This window comes from Dasypus novemcinctus, chromosome 6 (genome assembly GCF_030445035.2).
Source record: "Dasypus novemcinctus isolate mDasNov1 chromosome 6, mDasNov1.1.hap2, whole genome shotgun sequence".
In the NCBI taxonomy this organism is placed as follows: domain Eukaryota; kingdom Metazoa; phylum Chordata; class Mammalia; order Cingulata; family Dasypodidae; genus Dasypus; species Dasypus novemcinctus.
In genome coordinates this window covers 133,341,988-133,360,147 of record NC_080678.1, presented here as the reverse complement: position 1 = coordinate 133,360,147, position 18,160 = coordinate 133,341,988, and the positions used below count along the sequence as shown (strand labels likewise).

The following is an 18,160-nucleotide window of genomic DNA, read 5'->3' as shown; positions in this document are numbered from 1 at the left end:
TGCGTATTCTTATATTCGCACATCATGAATATTTTTGAAAACTTATTTCAAATCAGCACACAGTGTCCTCTAATTTTTCCCTTCAAGGCTCTATTATTTGACATACAAAATTATTTCCAGTCTGGGATAGACTTAGACAATACCGAGATTAACAGTTTTCTATCTAAATCTTTAAAAAAAAAATTTTTTTTTAAAAGAAGCTTTAGATTACATAAATGTTACATCAAAAATATAAGGAGGGAAGGAGACTTGGCCCAATGGGTAGGGCATCCGTCTACCACATGGGAGGTCCGCGGTTCAAACCCCGGGCCTCTTTGACCCATGTGCAGCTGACCCATGCACTGTGCTGACGTGCGCAAGGAGTGCAGTGCCACTCAGGGGTGCCCCCTGCGTAGGGGAGCCCCACGCACAAGGAGTGCACCCCATAAGGAGAGCTACCCAGTGCGAAAGAAAGTGCAGCCTGCCCAGGAATGGCCCTGCACACAAGCTGACACAGCAAGATGATGCCACAAAAAGAAACAGATTCCCATGCCGCTGACAACAACAGAAGTGGACAAAGAAGAGCATGCAATGAATAGACACAGAGAACAGACAATGGGGGGCTGGGGGGGGGAAGAGGAGAGAAATTTAAAAAAAAAATACGGAATTTCCATATACTACAACCCCTCCCCCTCCCACCCTTTCCTTCATTAGTGTGGTACCTTTGTTACAATTGATGACCACATATTGAAGCACTGCTACTAACCATGGTCTATCGCTTATAATATGGTTTATGCTTTACATTTTGCACAATTTTATAGGTTTTGATGAAATGTATAATGGCCTGTAACTGCCATTGCAATATAATGCAGGACAATTCCAATGTCCCCCAAATGCCCACATTACCCCTGTTCTTCCCTCTCCCTCCCCTCAGAACCTCAGGTGGCCACTGACTTCACATGAATGTTCTAAGGTCTTCCACTACTAGAGTAATAGTAAGTCTATTTTAGTCCATAGCTGCATTCCCCCTGTTTGTTTGTTCCTCAGTCTTGAGGATTTGGGGTGGTGATGCCCACTCTGCTTCCATGAGGCTTGTCTGCCCTGCCTCTAGTGTCTGCATCTCTAGAGCCCTCAGAATCTGTGCCGTTTGAGGCACTGTTCACTGTGGCTGTCAATGAGATCCTGCTGAGACGTGCAAAAGTGTAACCTCTGGAGTGACCTCCGGACTCATTTTGAAACCTCTCAGCCATAAAAACTCATTTGTAGTTAATAGTTCCTCCTTTTGGTCAAGGTCTTTTTCCAAAAGCTTTGCTAGTTGGTGTTTGGTACCTAAATCTTTAGCCAGTGCTTGCCTGCTTCATTCCTTAGGCACCGAATCCCACGAGTGGACTTTCTGGGTCCAAGGCTACGGGCCTTTCTAAATTGTGTGGGGGCCTTGCAAAGGCACCTTGCACTGGCATCATTTCTGGATGGTCTCCTCTCCTCCCCCGGCTGCCAGTACTGTGAGGACGCTGGCTCCTCCCAGGACCCCGTTACTCCATGAACAGTCACTGGGTTATTCAAGTGTATCTCCTCACGGCTCTGTTTTCTCATTAAAGAGAAAAAGAAGCCATTCTCGGATGGCATTTTCTTGAAACAGACGCCTGTTGTGGCCCTGGGTTCACTGACGATTGACTCTGCTAGTTCATTATTTCACACCAGAAGTAGATTTGGCAGAAGTCCAGTTTGGGTGACATAATCCCAACTCCAAGATTGTCAACGACATTAGCATATCAAAACCCCAGAATACTCTGTTGAAGGTTAACTCAGTGTTTTCCAGGCTTTTTCAACCGCAGAACCCTTTGTCTACAGAATCAGGGGTTGTGGAATGTTACAAACATTTTTTCCGTTGGTGAGTTTTGTTTTTACACTACTGGCATCACACTGGTTGGAGCCTGCTTCCCCCAGCCCTGTGCTACACTTAGCATCACAACTGTGCCTTCCCCGGGTGACCCTCCATGCTCTGTAAGCTCCTCTGTAAGGGTCACCTGGTAAGCCTTTTTAAGGCAGGAGAGGCTTGAGGAAATCACTCTCCCCTCAAGAGCCAGTCTCCCCCCCACTCCCAAAAGCCTCAGCTGTGGTCAACAACCCTGTGTTGAACAGCCTATGAACGGTGGTGCTGAGATTTTTCAGTCTAGTTTCTTAGGGGAGATTCTCCAGTTGGAATTATAGGGTCAAAGGGTAGGACTTCTTGTGACTCTTGATGACAATCTGGAAATAGTCCATTTTGTTCCCTATGGTTTCCAGTACAAGGTTCTATATAGGCTGGGAGCCAGGAGAGCCTGGTTCCAGTGCCAACTTGGCTGCCAGCTGTAGGGAGAAGTGGGCATGGTAGTGAGATGCCCTGAAGTACGGGGAGATGCAGCGTCTCTGAGAAGTACACCAGCAATAGCAGCACATGATGGACAAGAAGTGACGTCTCAGAAAATTCCTTAATCGAGAGGGTGTGCAGGCACAGACAATGCTATTTTGCTTTCTCAGATTGAGCATGTCCTTGGTGACATTACTTATGTTTGCCTATCTCTCCAAATGTTCTGGATATCCTGCGTTTCAGTAGTTAAAAGAGAAGACTCAGGCACAAAGGGACACACATTTCCAGTCCACCACTTAAAAGCTGTGTGACCTTTTGTGGGTACTTAACCCTTCTGTCCCTCATTTTCTCATCTGAAAAGAGATAGCTCCCCTATCTCTTAGGATTGTCATGAAGATTAAATACCACATACAAAATGCTTAGCAAGCTTAAGGATTTTGGGACTCTGAATACTGAAAAATGTCATACTTCTTTATAATTAAAAAATAAATTAATACTAAACCATTAAAAAGTGTAATGACTTCAACAAATGGTATAGAGAAAACTGAATATCTACATGCAAGAGAATGAAGCAGAGCCCTTACCTTACACCAAATAGGAAAGTTAACTCAGAGGGGATCAAAGACCTAATTTTAAGAGCTAAAACTATAAAACTCTCAGAAGAAAACATAGTAGCAAATCTTCAAGACCTTGGATTAGGCAGTGGTTTCTTAAATACATTACTGAAAACATGAGCAACAAAAGGAAAAAAGCGAAATTGGATTCTGTTAAAATTTAAAACTTTCGTACATCAAAAGACAAGATCAAGAGAATGAAAAGCCTACCCACAGAATGGGACAAAATATTTATGAATCATGTGACTAATAAAGATTTAATATCCAGAATATATAAAGAACTCTTATAACTCAACAACAAAAAAAAAAACAGCCCAATAAAAAATGGGCAAAGGAATAGGCATTTCTCCAAAGAAGATATACACATGATTAATAAGCACATAAAAAGATGCTCACCGTCATTAGTTATGAGGGAAATGCAGATCAAAACCACAATGAGATACTGCTGCACCTCTACAAGAATGACTAATCAGAGAGATGGGCAGTAGTAAGGGTTGATGAGGATATGGAGGAACTGGATCTCTTGTGCATTGCTGGTGGTCATACGAAATGCTGTGGAAAACAATTTAGCAGTTTGGTGGTTCTTTTAAAGATTACACCTAGAATTACTATATGAACTGACAATTCCTCTCTTAAATATAGACCCTAAAGAATTGAAAGCAAGGACTCAAATAGACATGTGAGCACCAATATTCATAGCAGCATTATTCACAATAGCCAAAAAGTAGAAGCAACCCAAGTGTCCTTCAGCAGATGAATGGGTAAAAAAATTTGTACACACAATGGAATATTATTCAGCCATAAAAATGAATGCAATTCTGATATATGCTGCAACATGGATGAAACTTGAAGACATATGTTGGGTGAAATGTCAGACAGAAAAGGACAATATTGTATGACTCCACTTATATGAAATAACCCTTGCAGGGGGCCGTCCTCAGTCACCTGTTGGCCGAGAAATTACAGACCGAGCTGCAAGGCAACAAAAGAGTTTATTGGGGGTCTTAGAATTGCAATTCAGGGAGCACAGATTCAGGGAGCACCCCAAGCTGTGTCCCACCTTGGGGTTTTCAAGAAAGGAGTTTTCAAGAAAAAGAAGATTATGTAAGCTGTTTGTAAAGAATTAGGATCGGTGGATGTTTGGGGGCTTTCTGAATGTCCTTTAAGGTCCACAGTTACTGATTTCTTCACCGTGCGGTTGGTTCCCGGTGTCCAGTTGTTCTCAGAAACATCACTGCTCATAGTTTTGCAGACCTTGGCGGTTTATGATATCTGATCAGACTCCATTTTAAGTCTCTTAGCCATAAGAACCCCATTTTGCCTTCCAGGTGGATATGAAGATGGGGGAGCCCCCACTAGAGCCTCGGCTACCATTCAAACAAAAGCCATTTGCATCAGGTTTATACTCTTATCTCTTTTAAGAATTCGGTTGGTCTGATGCAGTCCCCAGCACCGAACGACCCTGGAGACCCTGACAAAATAGAGTCTTCTAACTTGGTAAATTGAGGACAGATCTTGGGGCAAAGGGGACTGGTCACTTTCTCTGCAGAGTGCTTATGGCTCATCTTGCTCTAACAGCCATGCTCATGATCTGGGACATCACTTTCTAGGCCTGTGCCTCAGTTTCTCCATCTGTAATGTGTTTGTGTGTGGGGAGGGAAGCAGAAAATACTGCTGTGGACTTAAGTTGACACAAGTGGGAAGAAGGACTCCATTACCTTGCCATGGCTGAGAAGAGTCTGAATTCTAAAACCTTGCTCAGAATACTGTTTTTCTATTGTACCATTTCCATAATAACCATTTGCCTGGTGCCCTTAGTAGACACTCTTGAAAAAAGAGACTCCTTGGGTTAAAAATGTAGGAAATAGGAAAATGCACTTGGAGATTCACCCTGCACATTCCCTGTCAGATGCATGGAGAGATTCTGTAGCAAGAAAATTTGTTTAGCTCAGTGTTTCCTAAACCTATCTGGCAAACCTACTCTTGTTTTGTTTTTCTTGCTGTTTTCTCCCAGAACACCTAAGCACGTGTTTTCTTGGAGTAGTTTGAAACCCATCGTTTTAAACCTGTGTGCCTGCCTCTGCCAAATCTTGGCCTTGTCTTGCTGCAGTTCGCTCAGCAGCACCAGACTACGGCATGCTGGTCCATCAAGTTTTCCCAGAGAAGATGCGGCTGGGACGGGAGATGGCCTTGGGGATCTGTGCCAAGCGGATCATCGTCTACCAAGTGAGAAATGCCAGCAGAATCGCAACCTTGCAGTTTCAGTGGTGAGATTGGGATGGCTTCCACCCACGTGAGGGCGGCTCGGGTGATAAGGACGCAAGCTTCTCGCTTGCCTTTGAGCCCTTGCCCCTTCAAGGCAGAATGGGAACGTGAGCTTTCCCTTACCAGATGCACGGCGTGCAGATAGCCTGTCCCTGAACCGACATTCTGATGCCCGGTGGGAGGTTCAGAAGTCCAGCAGGGGGGTTGGAGAGGTTCCCAGGAGGCTGTTTCTTCTCTAATTCTCCCACCCTCCCACCCACACCCACCTAAGGGGATACTCTTTCCCTCTGGGTAAAGTTTTCTCAATCTGGGGAATACATCAGTGTTCAGAGCATGGGAGAATGAGGGAGATGGGAGAGGAGAGGGTGCTTTTATGAGGTTCTCCAGAGAAGCAGAATTGAGCAGATATATATAAAGGGATGTATTATAGGCATTGGCTCAGCTCTGTAGGGTGGCCGCACACAGGAAACTCTGACCAAGGTGAAGTTGAACTCCCCAGGGGAAGCTGGCTGACTGAAGTAGAGGCTGACGTTCCTCTTTCTGATTTCTGAAATCCTCATCCCTAGCTTTTAAGACCTCCAACTGGCTGGATGAAGAGAGTCCCCACATTGCTGAAGGCAATCTCCTTTGTTGATGGTAGATGCAGTCCCTTGTAGATGCAATCAACTCATTATAGATGCAAATTCATCTGATAAATGCCCTCACAGTACCCATCAGGCCAGTGCGTGCTTGACACAACAACTAGACACCATCCCCTAGCCAAGCTGACCCATGGAAATAACGGTCACACTTGTCTACATGGAGTGGAGTCTCGTGGTTTTGAAACATTTTCCTTTTAAATTTTCCTTTCCCATACCCAGGAAGGGAATAGTAAGTAGTTTCAGAATAAATGTTTTTTTGCCTTTAGGAAAAAAATGTTTATATCTAAAATACATAATAATTTAATATAATTTCATTAAGTCAGAACATTCAAGTGGCCTTTATATTATCAGGGAACTTATTTTTTCTTATACTTTAACCATCTTGAAATATAAACGATATTTATATTTTGTTATTTTTTTTGGAGTTTTATTTATTGGAATTATTTTAATTCAATTAAAAGAATATTTGAAGAATTTTAATTACTGAATTGATTCAATACTATTTCATTGTTCTGTTTTATTGACAGCATATTTAATTGTTCAAAATTTCCAATCTCATTTATTTTAATATATTCTTAGAAATGCAATAACCTAAGAAAGTAATTTTGAAAAACTGGTATTTTGCAAAGTCATAAAGTTCTACAGTTCCCTTATGTAAGTATTTTATATTTAAATTGTTTTCCCCACTATCAGGGACAGTTTCTTAATTATAGCTGGGCAGTCATCAGATTCACAAAACAAAGATGGCTTAAAACTACCTTGTCACCAGGTAGGATTTCTGTGCCCTGAAGGCCATTTTCTTCCTTGGCATGATCTTCTTCTTTTTCTTATTTTCGAGGTACCAGGGGCTGGGGATTGAATCTGAGACCTCGTATGGGGGAAGCTGGTGCTCAACCACCGAGCCACATCAGCTCCCCTGAGTTGGTATTTTCATCTGTTTGCTTGTTTGTTTTTAGGAGGCACCAGGAACAGAACCCAGGACCTCCTGTGTGGGAAGCAGGTGCTCAACGGCTTGAGCCATATTCTGCTCCCCTTATTTTTATGGGAACATCATCATATGAATTAATGACTCTGCCCCTTGCCACAAACACACATCTTACATGGAATGTGACATGAATTCCAGAAGCTTCTATAAACAGAGAACGGGGAATGCTGAGAAATCTGATAATGAGCTCAGGAAGCCGGTATTCAGTTTAATAGTTTATAACAAAAGCCAGAATGTTTCCAATAATTACAGAGGCTGGTCTGAGCAGCCTGCAGCCAAATTCCAAAGGGAATAGAGGAAGCTGCCAGGTTCAAAGAATTCAACCCGGAGCCACACTAGCAGCAGGTCAGATGACAAGGTTATTCAATCAAAACCATTTTCAACATAGAATTTTAGCCCCTGGTGGTCATTGTTCTTAGTCATTAGGAGGAATTAAAACCTCTGAAGTGAAAAGCAGAAGGTGGGGGCAGGTACAGGCTTTGTGGTCCCTTTTTAAGAAAAAATATACAAAGTTACAAACATAAAACATGGTGCGCAAGTGAATATTTACTTAGAATGAGAAAATAAAATCACAACAACGTACAACTGTAAGGGTAAGGCCACATTGGGAAAATAGGAATAGGACTACATTAGGAAATAGGAATTGCAAGTGCCTTCAGATAAATAAATCACTTAGGACTGCTCATAAAAAAGAGTGTAAACAACTTAGGGCTGCACCTAAAAAGAGTGTAAATAACTTAGAGCGGCCTCCAAGGAGAGTGTCAATAAATAACTTAAGGCAGCCTCCAAGGAGAGTGTCAATAAATAACATGGGGCTGCTCACAAGAAGGGGCTTTTCTTAAAGGAAAAAAAATAGATACGCTACCTTCAGCTAACCGCAGTGTTCCGCTTCTGTGCCTGCTTGCTCGCTCACTTACTAGTAAACCCCCTCCCCCTCCTAAAAGGCTATGAAAACACCTCTTCCCTGAAACTCGGGGCTGCTCTCTCCTTTGCGGAGGACGAGGCAGTCGCCGTACAGCTAATAAAGCTCTCAATTGGAACTTTTATTCAAAGTCTGAGTCTGGTCAATATCGCTGGTCTATAACACAACTTCTTAAAAGCAAATATCATAAAAGCCAGAAAATAATATCTTAATTACTCCCCAAAACCCAGGAATAATTTTTTTCTTTCCAATTTTTGATGACATTCTCTTTGATTACCTGTCATAGGATAACATTTTTTAAACAATATTTTCACTAGGGATAATAAAAATAACATAGTGATTCTTCTAGCTTGGCTTGTTGGAATCCCTTTTTATTATTGATAGTTAGGATGGATAAAACATGCACATTCGTACAGAGATGGATTTGCAGCAGGGCTCTGTGCTACAAACAGGAAACTCTAATAAACTCAATTTCAGTGAATCCCATCCAAAGAAGAAAAGTCTTGTGTGGGGTGTTGAAAATATATGGGATATATTCCTGACAGGACAGAAGTTCCATTTTGATGGGGTTCTGTTTTTGAGAACAGAATTAAGAGTATTCATTTGCAGTGACTGAAAAAGTTCTGCAGTTCAGCTTCCGGTTCTGCACATGTTGAGGCTTGTTCTCCTCCATCCCTCACACCCTTTCTGTGCTGGTCACTGTAGGACAAGGCCAATTTCATGTGGCCTCTGGCCTCCACCTTCGTGTCATGACATCAGGGGAGTGGGTCCAAAAAGTGCCAGGCGTATTTCTGAGATGGTTAGCAAGAAATTAACTGTTGCTGAAGTGGCCACATGCCATACAAAGTGCTGGAATCCAAAGTAAAAGTATCCCCACCTCAACTTACATGCCATTTTCCTCACAGAGAAGCTCTTCTGTGTCAAAGTTTGGCTGCAGATATGAATTTCCCATCAAAAGATGTTATCCACATGGTGAAAAATAGAAATAAAATTGAAGCACCGCAGCCAAGTCTGTTTTCGGCTTCACGTCAAAAAATATCAGAATATCATTCTGTGCAGTTTCTTACCTTTGAGCATTTACTGTCTGAAAGGAGAGTTTTGTCAAGAGTTTCTGAACATAAAGAAACATGATTTGTGTGTGTCTGAATAATTCAGATTTCTTAAAGAAGAGTTATTAGCTTCAAAAAACAGTTTACTTATCAGACATTTTTGACATCTGAATGACCTTAATATAAACTTTTCAAGGCACTATGAATGAATATTAATGCTTATTGACAAAATTTATGGATTTCCAGAAAATCTTCAGCTTTGGAAAAATGTGGCTACAATGATTGACTAGTGGGGTTTAGGCACTTATAATTTGAATACTAAGAGTTACTCTGGTCAATTGAGTAGCATTTATGAATGCTTGAGAAAATATGTCATTATTTAAAAATAAAAATAAAATAAGATTTAATAAATAAAGGAAAGGAAGTTGGAAGAATGATCAACTTATCTAAAATGTGGTTAGTGGAAAATAAAAGTTTTTCAGAGGAAAGGGAACTAATAGTCATCTACATCCATTTGTTTACCATCTAACTTATGTAAGCAGAGTTTCAGTGTTTTTTTTGTTTTTGTTTTTAAATGGTGGCTGTGAAGATCAGCTTTAAAAAGGTGGACCAAGAGTGGCAGGGGATCATTTTAAGCCCCAAATCTGTCTTTATAAAGACAGCTTCATTGGAGGAAGCTTGAGATTCTTACTGAACTACCTGAAGAGATTTTATTTGGAAGTTACATACGAATTTGTACCTAATAGCTCTACTTGTCTTAGTCGGCCTTAGCTGCTATGACAAATAGCACACCATGGGTTGGCTGACACAGGTACTGATCATCTCATGGTTTTGAGGCAGGAAGGCCACCAGGCGAGGCCATGCCTTCTCCTGCAGTCTGTGGCTCTCTGGTGCTGGCGGTCCTCCGTCACATGGCAACATCCCTGGTTTCTTCCTGTGGCTTCCTCAGACTTCTGGCTTTCACATGGCTGCATCCAAATTTCCTTCTTTCTAAGACTGCCAGTCATGTGGATTAAGACCCACCCTGGTTCAATTTGTCTTTACCCTAACCAGGAACAACATCTTCAAAAGGTGCTATTGACAAATGGGCTCGTGCCACATGGACATGGTTCAAGATGTGAATGTCTTTGGTGGAGGATGTGAGTCAATCGCCACCATGAATACCTGGCATTTCATTTTTCTTATTAGAATGGTATATCACAAACAATAATGGATTTTTCCCTCTGAGCCTCCATATCGATAACCCTCAGTCCTCTGCAGCTCATCCCACTGAGCTATACAAAGAGTCTCACTTGGTGTGTGGGCTTTGAAGGAAATGTGAGAAGCGTTTCCCAGCGATGTGACCTCAGTCCCAGCTGCCCTGTGTCCTGTGGGCCTTGGTCTGTTCCTGGTCTGTAGGCAAGGCTAGTCATAGAAGCGTCCTCTTTCTTTGAGGCCAGAGCACTGCATTCCCATGAAGCCTGTAGAGTAGAGCCAGGCACATAATAGCAAGACGTGGTAGAATATGTCAACCACTGTTAGCTGAGGTCTTGCCTTCAACGTCTTGGGATTTGTGTAATGAAAACAACAGGTATATTTAACCGCTTTTTGGAACTATACCTTCTAGGCTGTGCTCACACCTTACAAGGGGGAATAGAGGGCCAAACGTGTACCTGGCTCATTTTATACCTTTTCTCCTAATACTCCACTCAGTACATTGCTCGATAAACAAATATTTGATTGATGAATGATGGGCAAAGTGCCAAGAAGGGTTTCCTTTAATTTAAGAAAAAATGCTGGGCATAGGCAGATGCCAGCTGCTGCCAACCTCTTGGTCCCCTACATTGCTGTTGAGCTGAGGGGTCTAGTACTTTGTCTCACACTGTACAGTCATGATCCTGGGGCTCAGGGATGGCCAATGCATGGAAATCTTTGTGTCACCCAGCGAAAAAAGTTGTCCATCATGAGTAGTGTCACTGGGAAGAAGCACATGATGTCACCGCTACGGCTGGAACCTGTAAACACTTCCTGGACCTCCGCTCTACCCAGCAGGGGTTTACCATGCAGATGGGCTCCCGACAGCCTCCCCGCCTGTAGCCCGTGAGTAAATGCTGCAGGCTCCTCTGGGCTTCGGCAAGTGTGCTTTTCATACAACAATTTTTATAGATACACTTGACCTGGAAACCTCTTAAAAAGATTTAAATCTCCCTAACAATGAAAGAAACATGATTAAAATGAAATGTGATTTTCTTGTTTTGTTCCCCCTCAGGTGGCTAAGGGCTAAAATAAACAACGACACTCACTGGGAGAGCCAGTTGATACAGTCTTTCCAGAGCACTTAGGAATAGATATCAAAAGCCTTAAAAATGTCCAGGTCCTTGTGGCCCTGTCATTTTACCTGGGTTGTTACTTATCTGCAGGTCACAAAAGTTCATGCTTATGGAGGTTCCATAGAGCATTATTTGTAACAGTGGACATTTGGGAGCAAACCGAGTGTCCCAAACTATAAGACTAGTTAAATAAATCTTAGCACATATACATAATTTAGACATTGAAATCAGTTTTCAGAGAAGGATGACGTGTGAAAGTGTACATGACATAATGTTAAGTGAGGAAAGGTGACTCATGGGACGGTATCTGATGAAACTTTCTGCAGTGGTGAAATGTTCTTTAGCTGTGATGTCCCATATCTCAGACTGTTGTACACTTGAAGATGGCTAGTGCAATTGAGATAATGAACTTTAAATTTTATTTCATTTTAATTAAATGATGGTAAAATTTAAATGGGCACAGGTGGCCACTGTATTAGACCTTACAGGTACCATTGACTTGTGATATCAATTTGGTTAATATTAATGGGTTAGAAATTAAGAAACAAAGAAGACAGAAATGAACTGCCTACAAATGGTTTTTTGTGTTGCCTTTGTGAGCTGGGCATGCAGGCATAATCACTTCCCCTCCTTTGTATGGGTCAGTATTTATCAAACTTTCTGCAAGGAGTGTGCATCACTGGTATAACTAGGAAGGCGATGAGTCCTTTAAACATGATCGTGCCACCCCTGCAAGTAGTCCATATTTATTAAGCACTTCAGAAGTGCTTTGAAACAGTTTACTACTGTGATTGCTCCTTTTCCCAGGTGTTGTGCTAAGTACTTTGCATGAATTATCTCATTTAATTATCAAGCAGCCTGGTGAGGTAGGTACCGGCCCTTAAAGGATGAGCAGACTGAAGCTCGGAGAAGTCCAGTAATGTGCCCGCTGGCTGAGGTTTGAACCTGTGCCTCTCTGATTGCACTGCCTGTTCCCTTCACCCCTGCAATATAACTCTTCTTCACTTGCCAGGGTGGACATTCAGGCCAGGGAGCCAGGCTTTGCGTGCCGGCGTTCTCACATTTAGCTCATCATCTCTAAGCTTGGCTTCTTCTGTTACAAAAGAGAATGATATAACACATCGGGTGACACCCTTGATAGTCGCTGTGGGCTCCCCTGGCCTGCAGAATGTGCATCACTGGGAGCTTGCTTCGAATGCAGATTCTCAGGCCTGTGCCAGACCTACTGAACCAACACCTGCACTTTTAAAAGAAACCCAGGTAATTTGGATGCGCGTGAGCATGCGAGAATCCAATAGACTCATGCAGGGGTGCTGAGGAGCCGCGTCACTCGGGGAGACTCATTTCCCCTCTCTGAGCCTCAGTTTCCTCATTTGAGCAGCTCTGCCCTTCTCATAATGTAGGGTTCCATCCAGGGGGACGGTGCGTGTCATGCTGCAAGGTTGGTGTCTGCGGGCCGTGCTCAGTGAGAGCAGGAGCAGCGGCTCCGTTCCGGCTCACGGAGATCTTGCTCGGGTGTGCCAGCTCCCATGGGAGCTCTACCACTGGGTCCCATGGTCTGAGCATTTGGCTGCAGAACCTAACTCAGAAAACAAAATGAAAAAAGGATCTTAGGTGGCAGACTATTTGCACAGAACCAGATAAATCCATGAGCATTTCATTGAAACCACAGGGTGGCAGTGCCAAGATGTTTCTAGGGAGTTGGGGATGATGAATGTAAATTAATTATACCTGACTTACCTGCCCCTGCCGAGGTGCCATGGGTAAAAGACCATGAATATTGCTTTTACAGCCTGATTTCAGGGAGTGTAAAATATTTATAAAGATTTCACAGGCTCACTTGGGCAATTAGTCCTTCTAAGCCTATTTTGCTCATAATATACTGTTTTCCCAAGCAGCAGATTTTACCACCATGAGACTTCAGGAATCTAACATTTGCATCACAAAGGACTATTTTAGACCATTTTTCCTGGGTTTTAAAAGATTTCTTCATATTAGAAACTCTCTGTAGGCACCACTTTCAATGATCGCATCCAGCCGAGCACTGGTCACCTCCGTCTCGTGGCCCCATGCTGTCCTCAGGCTCAGTGTGGCCACACAACCTGCTCCAACCACCTCCCTCCACCAGGATGGCCTTGTTCGAATGGGACCCCCCACCACCCTGTAGGAAATGGGGAGGGTCTGGACCTGCGCCCTCTCCTCCCAGCCCACCTCCCCAGGTCTTCCCTAGTGGGCATGGCCCCTGCAGTCCATCCTTGCCCCAGTCTTCAGAGTGGCCTTGGAAAAGACCAGTCCGGTAGTGTCGTTCCCCTGCTGAATGTCTGTCGGTGGCTCTCGGTTGTCTGCAGAGACCAGCCCACGCCTCTGGAAGACTCGCCGTCCGGCCCCAGCCCTGACTTACGTCTTCCCCTGACCCCTCTCTCTGCTCTCTGTCTGCACCACAGCCGGCCTGCAGGCTGCTGACCCCACGTGGACATCTCAGGTTCTGCGCCTTGGTGCTCAGAGGTGCCTCTGCCTGCAGCATGGGTCCTGCCTTCTTCCAGGCTCAGACCTCCAAGAGCAGCCCGACACCTCAAGACCAAGTTCAAGGGCAGCCTCCCGCTGGAAGCCCTCCCTGATTGACTGTCCTACACTCCCTTGCCAGCCGGAGCCAACCACTCCCTTGTTTGGGTAGACCTGCGGTAGCCTGCCGTTTGCATGGGTCGATACATCTAACTTCAGTCCACAGCAGACCGGGAGTCCCTTGAAGACAGGGCCACCTCCTGCTGCCTTTACAGCCCAGCAGGGAGCAGGCGTGTGTCAAATGGGAATGAATGAATGAATGAATGAATGAATGAATGATTTGTGTGGGAATTCAACATGTGCTTAACCATTCCTTGTTTTTAGATATTTCATTTACTTTTGGTTTTGCAATATTGTCAGTGTACTGAGATACACTTCCTTGGAAAAGAGGTTTTTCTATGCCTTATATTGTTTCTTTAAGCTCGAGCTCAGAAGTGCCATTATCAGGTACAAGAGCATGGAAATTTTCAAGAGCCCTAATTTCCTGAGTGCCATTCCCATGCCTAGTATCCTCGAGCCTGCTTCCTTGCATCCTTGCTGGAAAAGATATTACCATGTTTATCTTTGTTCATTTGATGGGTGAAAACGGTTTGCTACTGTGGCTTTATTTTGCATCTCTGATGGTTGAGTAGTTGAACATTTTCTAAATGGTTTCTTAGCCATTCTTCTGTGAGTTGTCTCAACAAGCATATTACTTTATAGCTCTGTTTGGATTCCTGGGGAGAGAGAAAAACCACCGAGCTTTGACAAGGGTGTAATTTCTGGAATAAATTAGGCAGGTTCTGTCCCTGGGCAGAGCAGGTCCTGTCGGTCTTTCTCGGTCCTTTTGGGGGGGCGTCCCTTAAGCCCCTCCTGTGAGTCGAGTGGCTGCAGCACGCTGTGGGCTCAGGGGGCTGCCCGGGGTCTCTGCCTCCCATCCCCTCAGCCCCTGTGACTCCCACACCTTGAAAAGCTGGGACTCACCTGGACTTTGGTCCTCGCAGTCCAGGCTGAGCTAGACACTCGGGGGCTGCTTCCGGGGTGCCATGTCTCAGCCACAAGTCCCCCATGGTCTGTGAACAGATAATGCCCACTCCCTTCGGCTGGGTGGCAGCTTTGGGGTGTCCTTGATGACCCATCTTTCCACTCCTGAAGGGATTCTCAAGCTCTCCTTTACTTGTTTCTCCGCTCTCGTACCTGCCAGCTGAGCCTGCTCTGACTGCCCACCCAACCGATGCCCACCGGAGGCCTGACAGCACCAGCAGCCCCTGGCCCACCCCTCGCCCCTCAGCTCTTACAGAGCCCTGCTTGGGGCAGAGGAGGTGACGTTGAAGGCAGGACCCCAGCACACTCATGTCCTCCCCCGCCCCAGTCTCCATCTGACCCCCGGGCTTCTGCCTCAGTCTCCTGATTGCTCTCCTGGTTGGGGACAGAGCCTCCCTCTCCCTCCTCCATGACCTCAGGGAATGCCCCTCCCCTAGGGACAGCCCCTTCTTCTTGTACCCCCAACCTCTAGGCAAAGCCTCACCCCATCCAGCCAAATCTCCGAGCTGAGCCCCGGCACCATCATCTCTGCCCAGAGCACCCCACAGTGGCCCTGCGGCTATCACTGTCCCCCACGTCTGAGCTTCAGGTCCCATCCTTCTGTCCCTCTGGGCCCAGGCCACCTGCACTTGCCTCCAACTGACCCATTGTGCTACTGGCATGGTCTTCGTGTCCTCAGCTCCTCTGTGGAGTCAGCAGGCCTGGGCGTGACTCCTGGATCACCACTCACTAGCTGTTTGGGGGATTTATTAGCTGACAGTTCTGAGGCTGTGAAAACACCTACAAAAAGGCCCCATCGGGCGATGCTCTCTTCCTAAAGACCAGCTGCTCCTGGGCTCCTCTGCCACGTGGCCAGGCACATGGTGGCGTCTGCTGAGCTCTCCCTTCCCTTCCAGCTTCGTTGCTCCAGCTCCTCACGCTCGTGGCTTTCTCTCTCTGTTCCTGTGGCTAATTCCTCGTGTTTCTCTCTCTTCATCCTGTTCATAAAGGACTCCAGGAAGAGGATTAAGACCCACCCTGGGTCATGCTGTACTGAGGCAACCTAATCAAAAGAAGTTCCCCCCACCATAGGCGCACACCCCAGGAATGGATGAGCTTTAAGAACATAATTTTCTGGGGACCAAAAAAAGCCTCAAACTAGCACACCAGCCTTGGATCCTTGAGTGAGCTATTCACGTGCTGTTAGCCTCATGTTTGCACATCTGTAAAATGGGCAGATTATTCCCTAGCTATGGAGGGGTCACATGAGGATTAAATGAATCAAAGCAGATAACCGCCCAGACTTGCGCTTCTGTGCCTTGCTGCTTACCCACCCTACCTGAGTCACAATCCCCTAAGACCTTGTGCATGCAGAAAGCTCACAAGAAGTGCTTTTTATTTATTTATCTATTTATTTTTAAATACTTTTTAAAAATTTATTTCTGTCCCCTTCCACGCCCGCCCCCCCCCCCCCACCACCAGTTGTCTGCTCTCTGTGGCCATTTGCTTTGTGTTCTTCTGTGTCCGTTTGTGTCAGCGGCACCTGGAATCTGTGTCTCATTTTGTTGCATCATCTTGCCCCATCAGCTCTCCATGTGTGAAGCACCACAACTGGGCAGGCTGTGCTTTTTTTGTGCTGGGTGGTTCTCCTTACGGGGTGCACTCCTTGTGCATGGGGCTCCCCTACATATGCATGGCAGGGCACTCCTTGTGCGCATCAGCATTGTGCATGGGCCAGCTCATTACACAGGTCAGGAGGCCCTGGGTTTGAACCCTGCACCTCCCATGTGGTAGGTGGATGCCCTATCTGTTGAGCCAAATCTCCTTTCCAGAAGTGCTTTTTAAAGGCTAGAGTTTTCAGTGGGCAAGCCCTGGCAACCAACTGGACACCACTGGAGGGAAGAGATGTTTCTGTGTGAGGGGTTAATGCCCACAGAAGTCCTTGCAGTGTAGATGCTGCAGTGTGTTTGATGCACACAACTGCACACACATCCATGTGTACACGTACACACAAAAGTATATGCATATACACATGCATATATGTGCACACATGTGTGCATACATTCTCACACGTGTACCACGCACACGCATTCACACACATGTTCATGTATATACACACATGCTCACACACACACTTGCACACTCTGAAAACTGGAGCTACCTAAGCGCCTTGTGCTCAAACATTCCTTCCTGCTCTGTCTCAGCAGGGAGCAGATGGTCGAACCATAATCATCGTTTTTCTTTTTAGAAGAACAAACTTGGCTTGGTGTGAAGTCTGGTTATTTTAAGGGTTCTATCAATCAAATCCCAATTTCTCCTTCATGTTAATCATGTGAAGAGTGAATCGCAAGAGTCCCCTGCATCTATCGTACTGAGTTGAGGAATTCACCGGGGTCATTGGTTAACCTTTAGGCATGGAGGGACAAAGGGCAAACGTGTCCAAGCTGGGAGACCTGACACATCTCGCAGGTATTTGTATTTGAAAAAATGGGAATCCCAGCTTAAATGTCATTGCCAGGGCAACCAATGGGCCCACTGAGCCGTGTAGCTATCAAGGATTATGTCCCAGAGGACAGAGCCTCATCTCAGGAGCCCAAGTGGTTTGAAACCTCATTTGTCACCCAGAGAAGTGTTTGCAAGGATGGTTTTGTAAAGGCGAGGAGCAGAAGGGGTGGCCGCAGTTCATTTCCATGCAGGCGTCCGCGGGGAGCTGAGGGATCCTCACTCCCATGAGGGCTTCGGGTAGCCCCGCGCGTCCAGTCCCGCAGCTCCTGGGGAGGACGGCCATGTGCCTCTGCCTTCTCTCCCTGAGATCTCTCTACTGGCACGTGCTAGTTAGGAGGACGGGCATTCTCGGGGCCAATCAGAAGAGTCCCATGAGCTAGTGGGAAGGGAAGGGGGAGCGGAGTGGGGCGTGAGTGGGCTGTCGCTGTCCCCGCACAGCAGAAGCAGACCTCCCCCATGTGTGTTTGTTTGCTTTTCCCTCCCCCAATCCAGACCTCAGCAAGTCTGTGCAAATGGCCAGCGTGAATGCTGCCCCCCTGGGGGGGCCCATGCCTGCGAGTTGGATTCAGAGACTCTTGAGCTCAGGAAATGCGCTGTTTGCACGTGGGCTCGAAGATGCCGAGGGAGGCCGGCCCTGCACATCCCTGGACGCCTTCAACCTGGACAGTGGTGGGGAGGGAGTCAGAGGCAGGTGGGTTTGTGCCTCTGTTGCCTGGGTGCGGTCACCCCTTGGGCTGAAGTGTGGTTTGCTGGCCTGGCGGGGGAGCGGCCGTGGCAGGCCAAGCCACTGCCCCCATAATAGGGTGGCTGGTCGGACTCACCGCCACCCCTGAAGGGAGCTCGGCATGGGCGCAGAGTGCCCTCGGGTCTCCCCTTCTCGGCAGCCATGCTTCCGCGGCCGCCCCTCCTCCCGGATGGTGCCACACAATGCCTGTGGGGCGGCACCCTTCTTCTTCTTTCTCCCTGCGCAGGTGCAG

The 18,160-nt window shown here is 45.9% G+C and overlaps 2 protein-coding genes across 12 annotated transcripts in view; both read left to right on the top strand.

Annotated features, from left to right (window-relative positions):
- Positions 1–7,880, top strand: part of LOC131278845 (uncharacterized) — a 146,177-nt gene extending 138,297 nt beyond the window's left edge. For all 11 annotated transcript variants that reach the window (XR_011649139.1, XR_011649138.1, XR_011649137.1 and 8 more), the window contains one exon: positions 5,054–7,880. The gene's annotated coding sequence lies outside the window, so the exon portion shown is untranslated. The remainder of the gene's footprint in view (positions 1–5,053) is intronic.
- Positions 7,881–17,092: 9,212 nt separating this feature from the next.
- Positions 17,093–18,160, top strand: part of LOC131278957 (FERM and PDZ domain-containing protein 2-like) — a 39,582-nt gene continuing 38,514 nt past the window's right edge. The window contains 2 exon segments of the mRNA XM_071215583.1: positions 17,093–17,147; positions 17,676–17,874. Coding sequence (XP_071071684.1) covers positions 17,093–17,147; positions 17,676–17,874 — 254 coding nt within the window.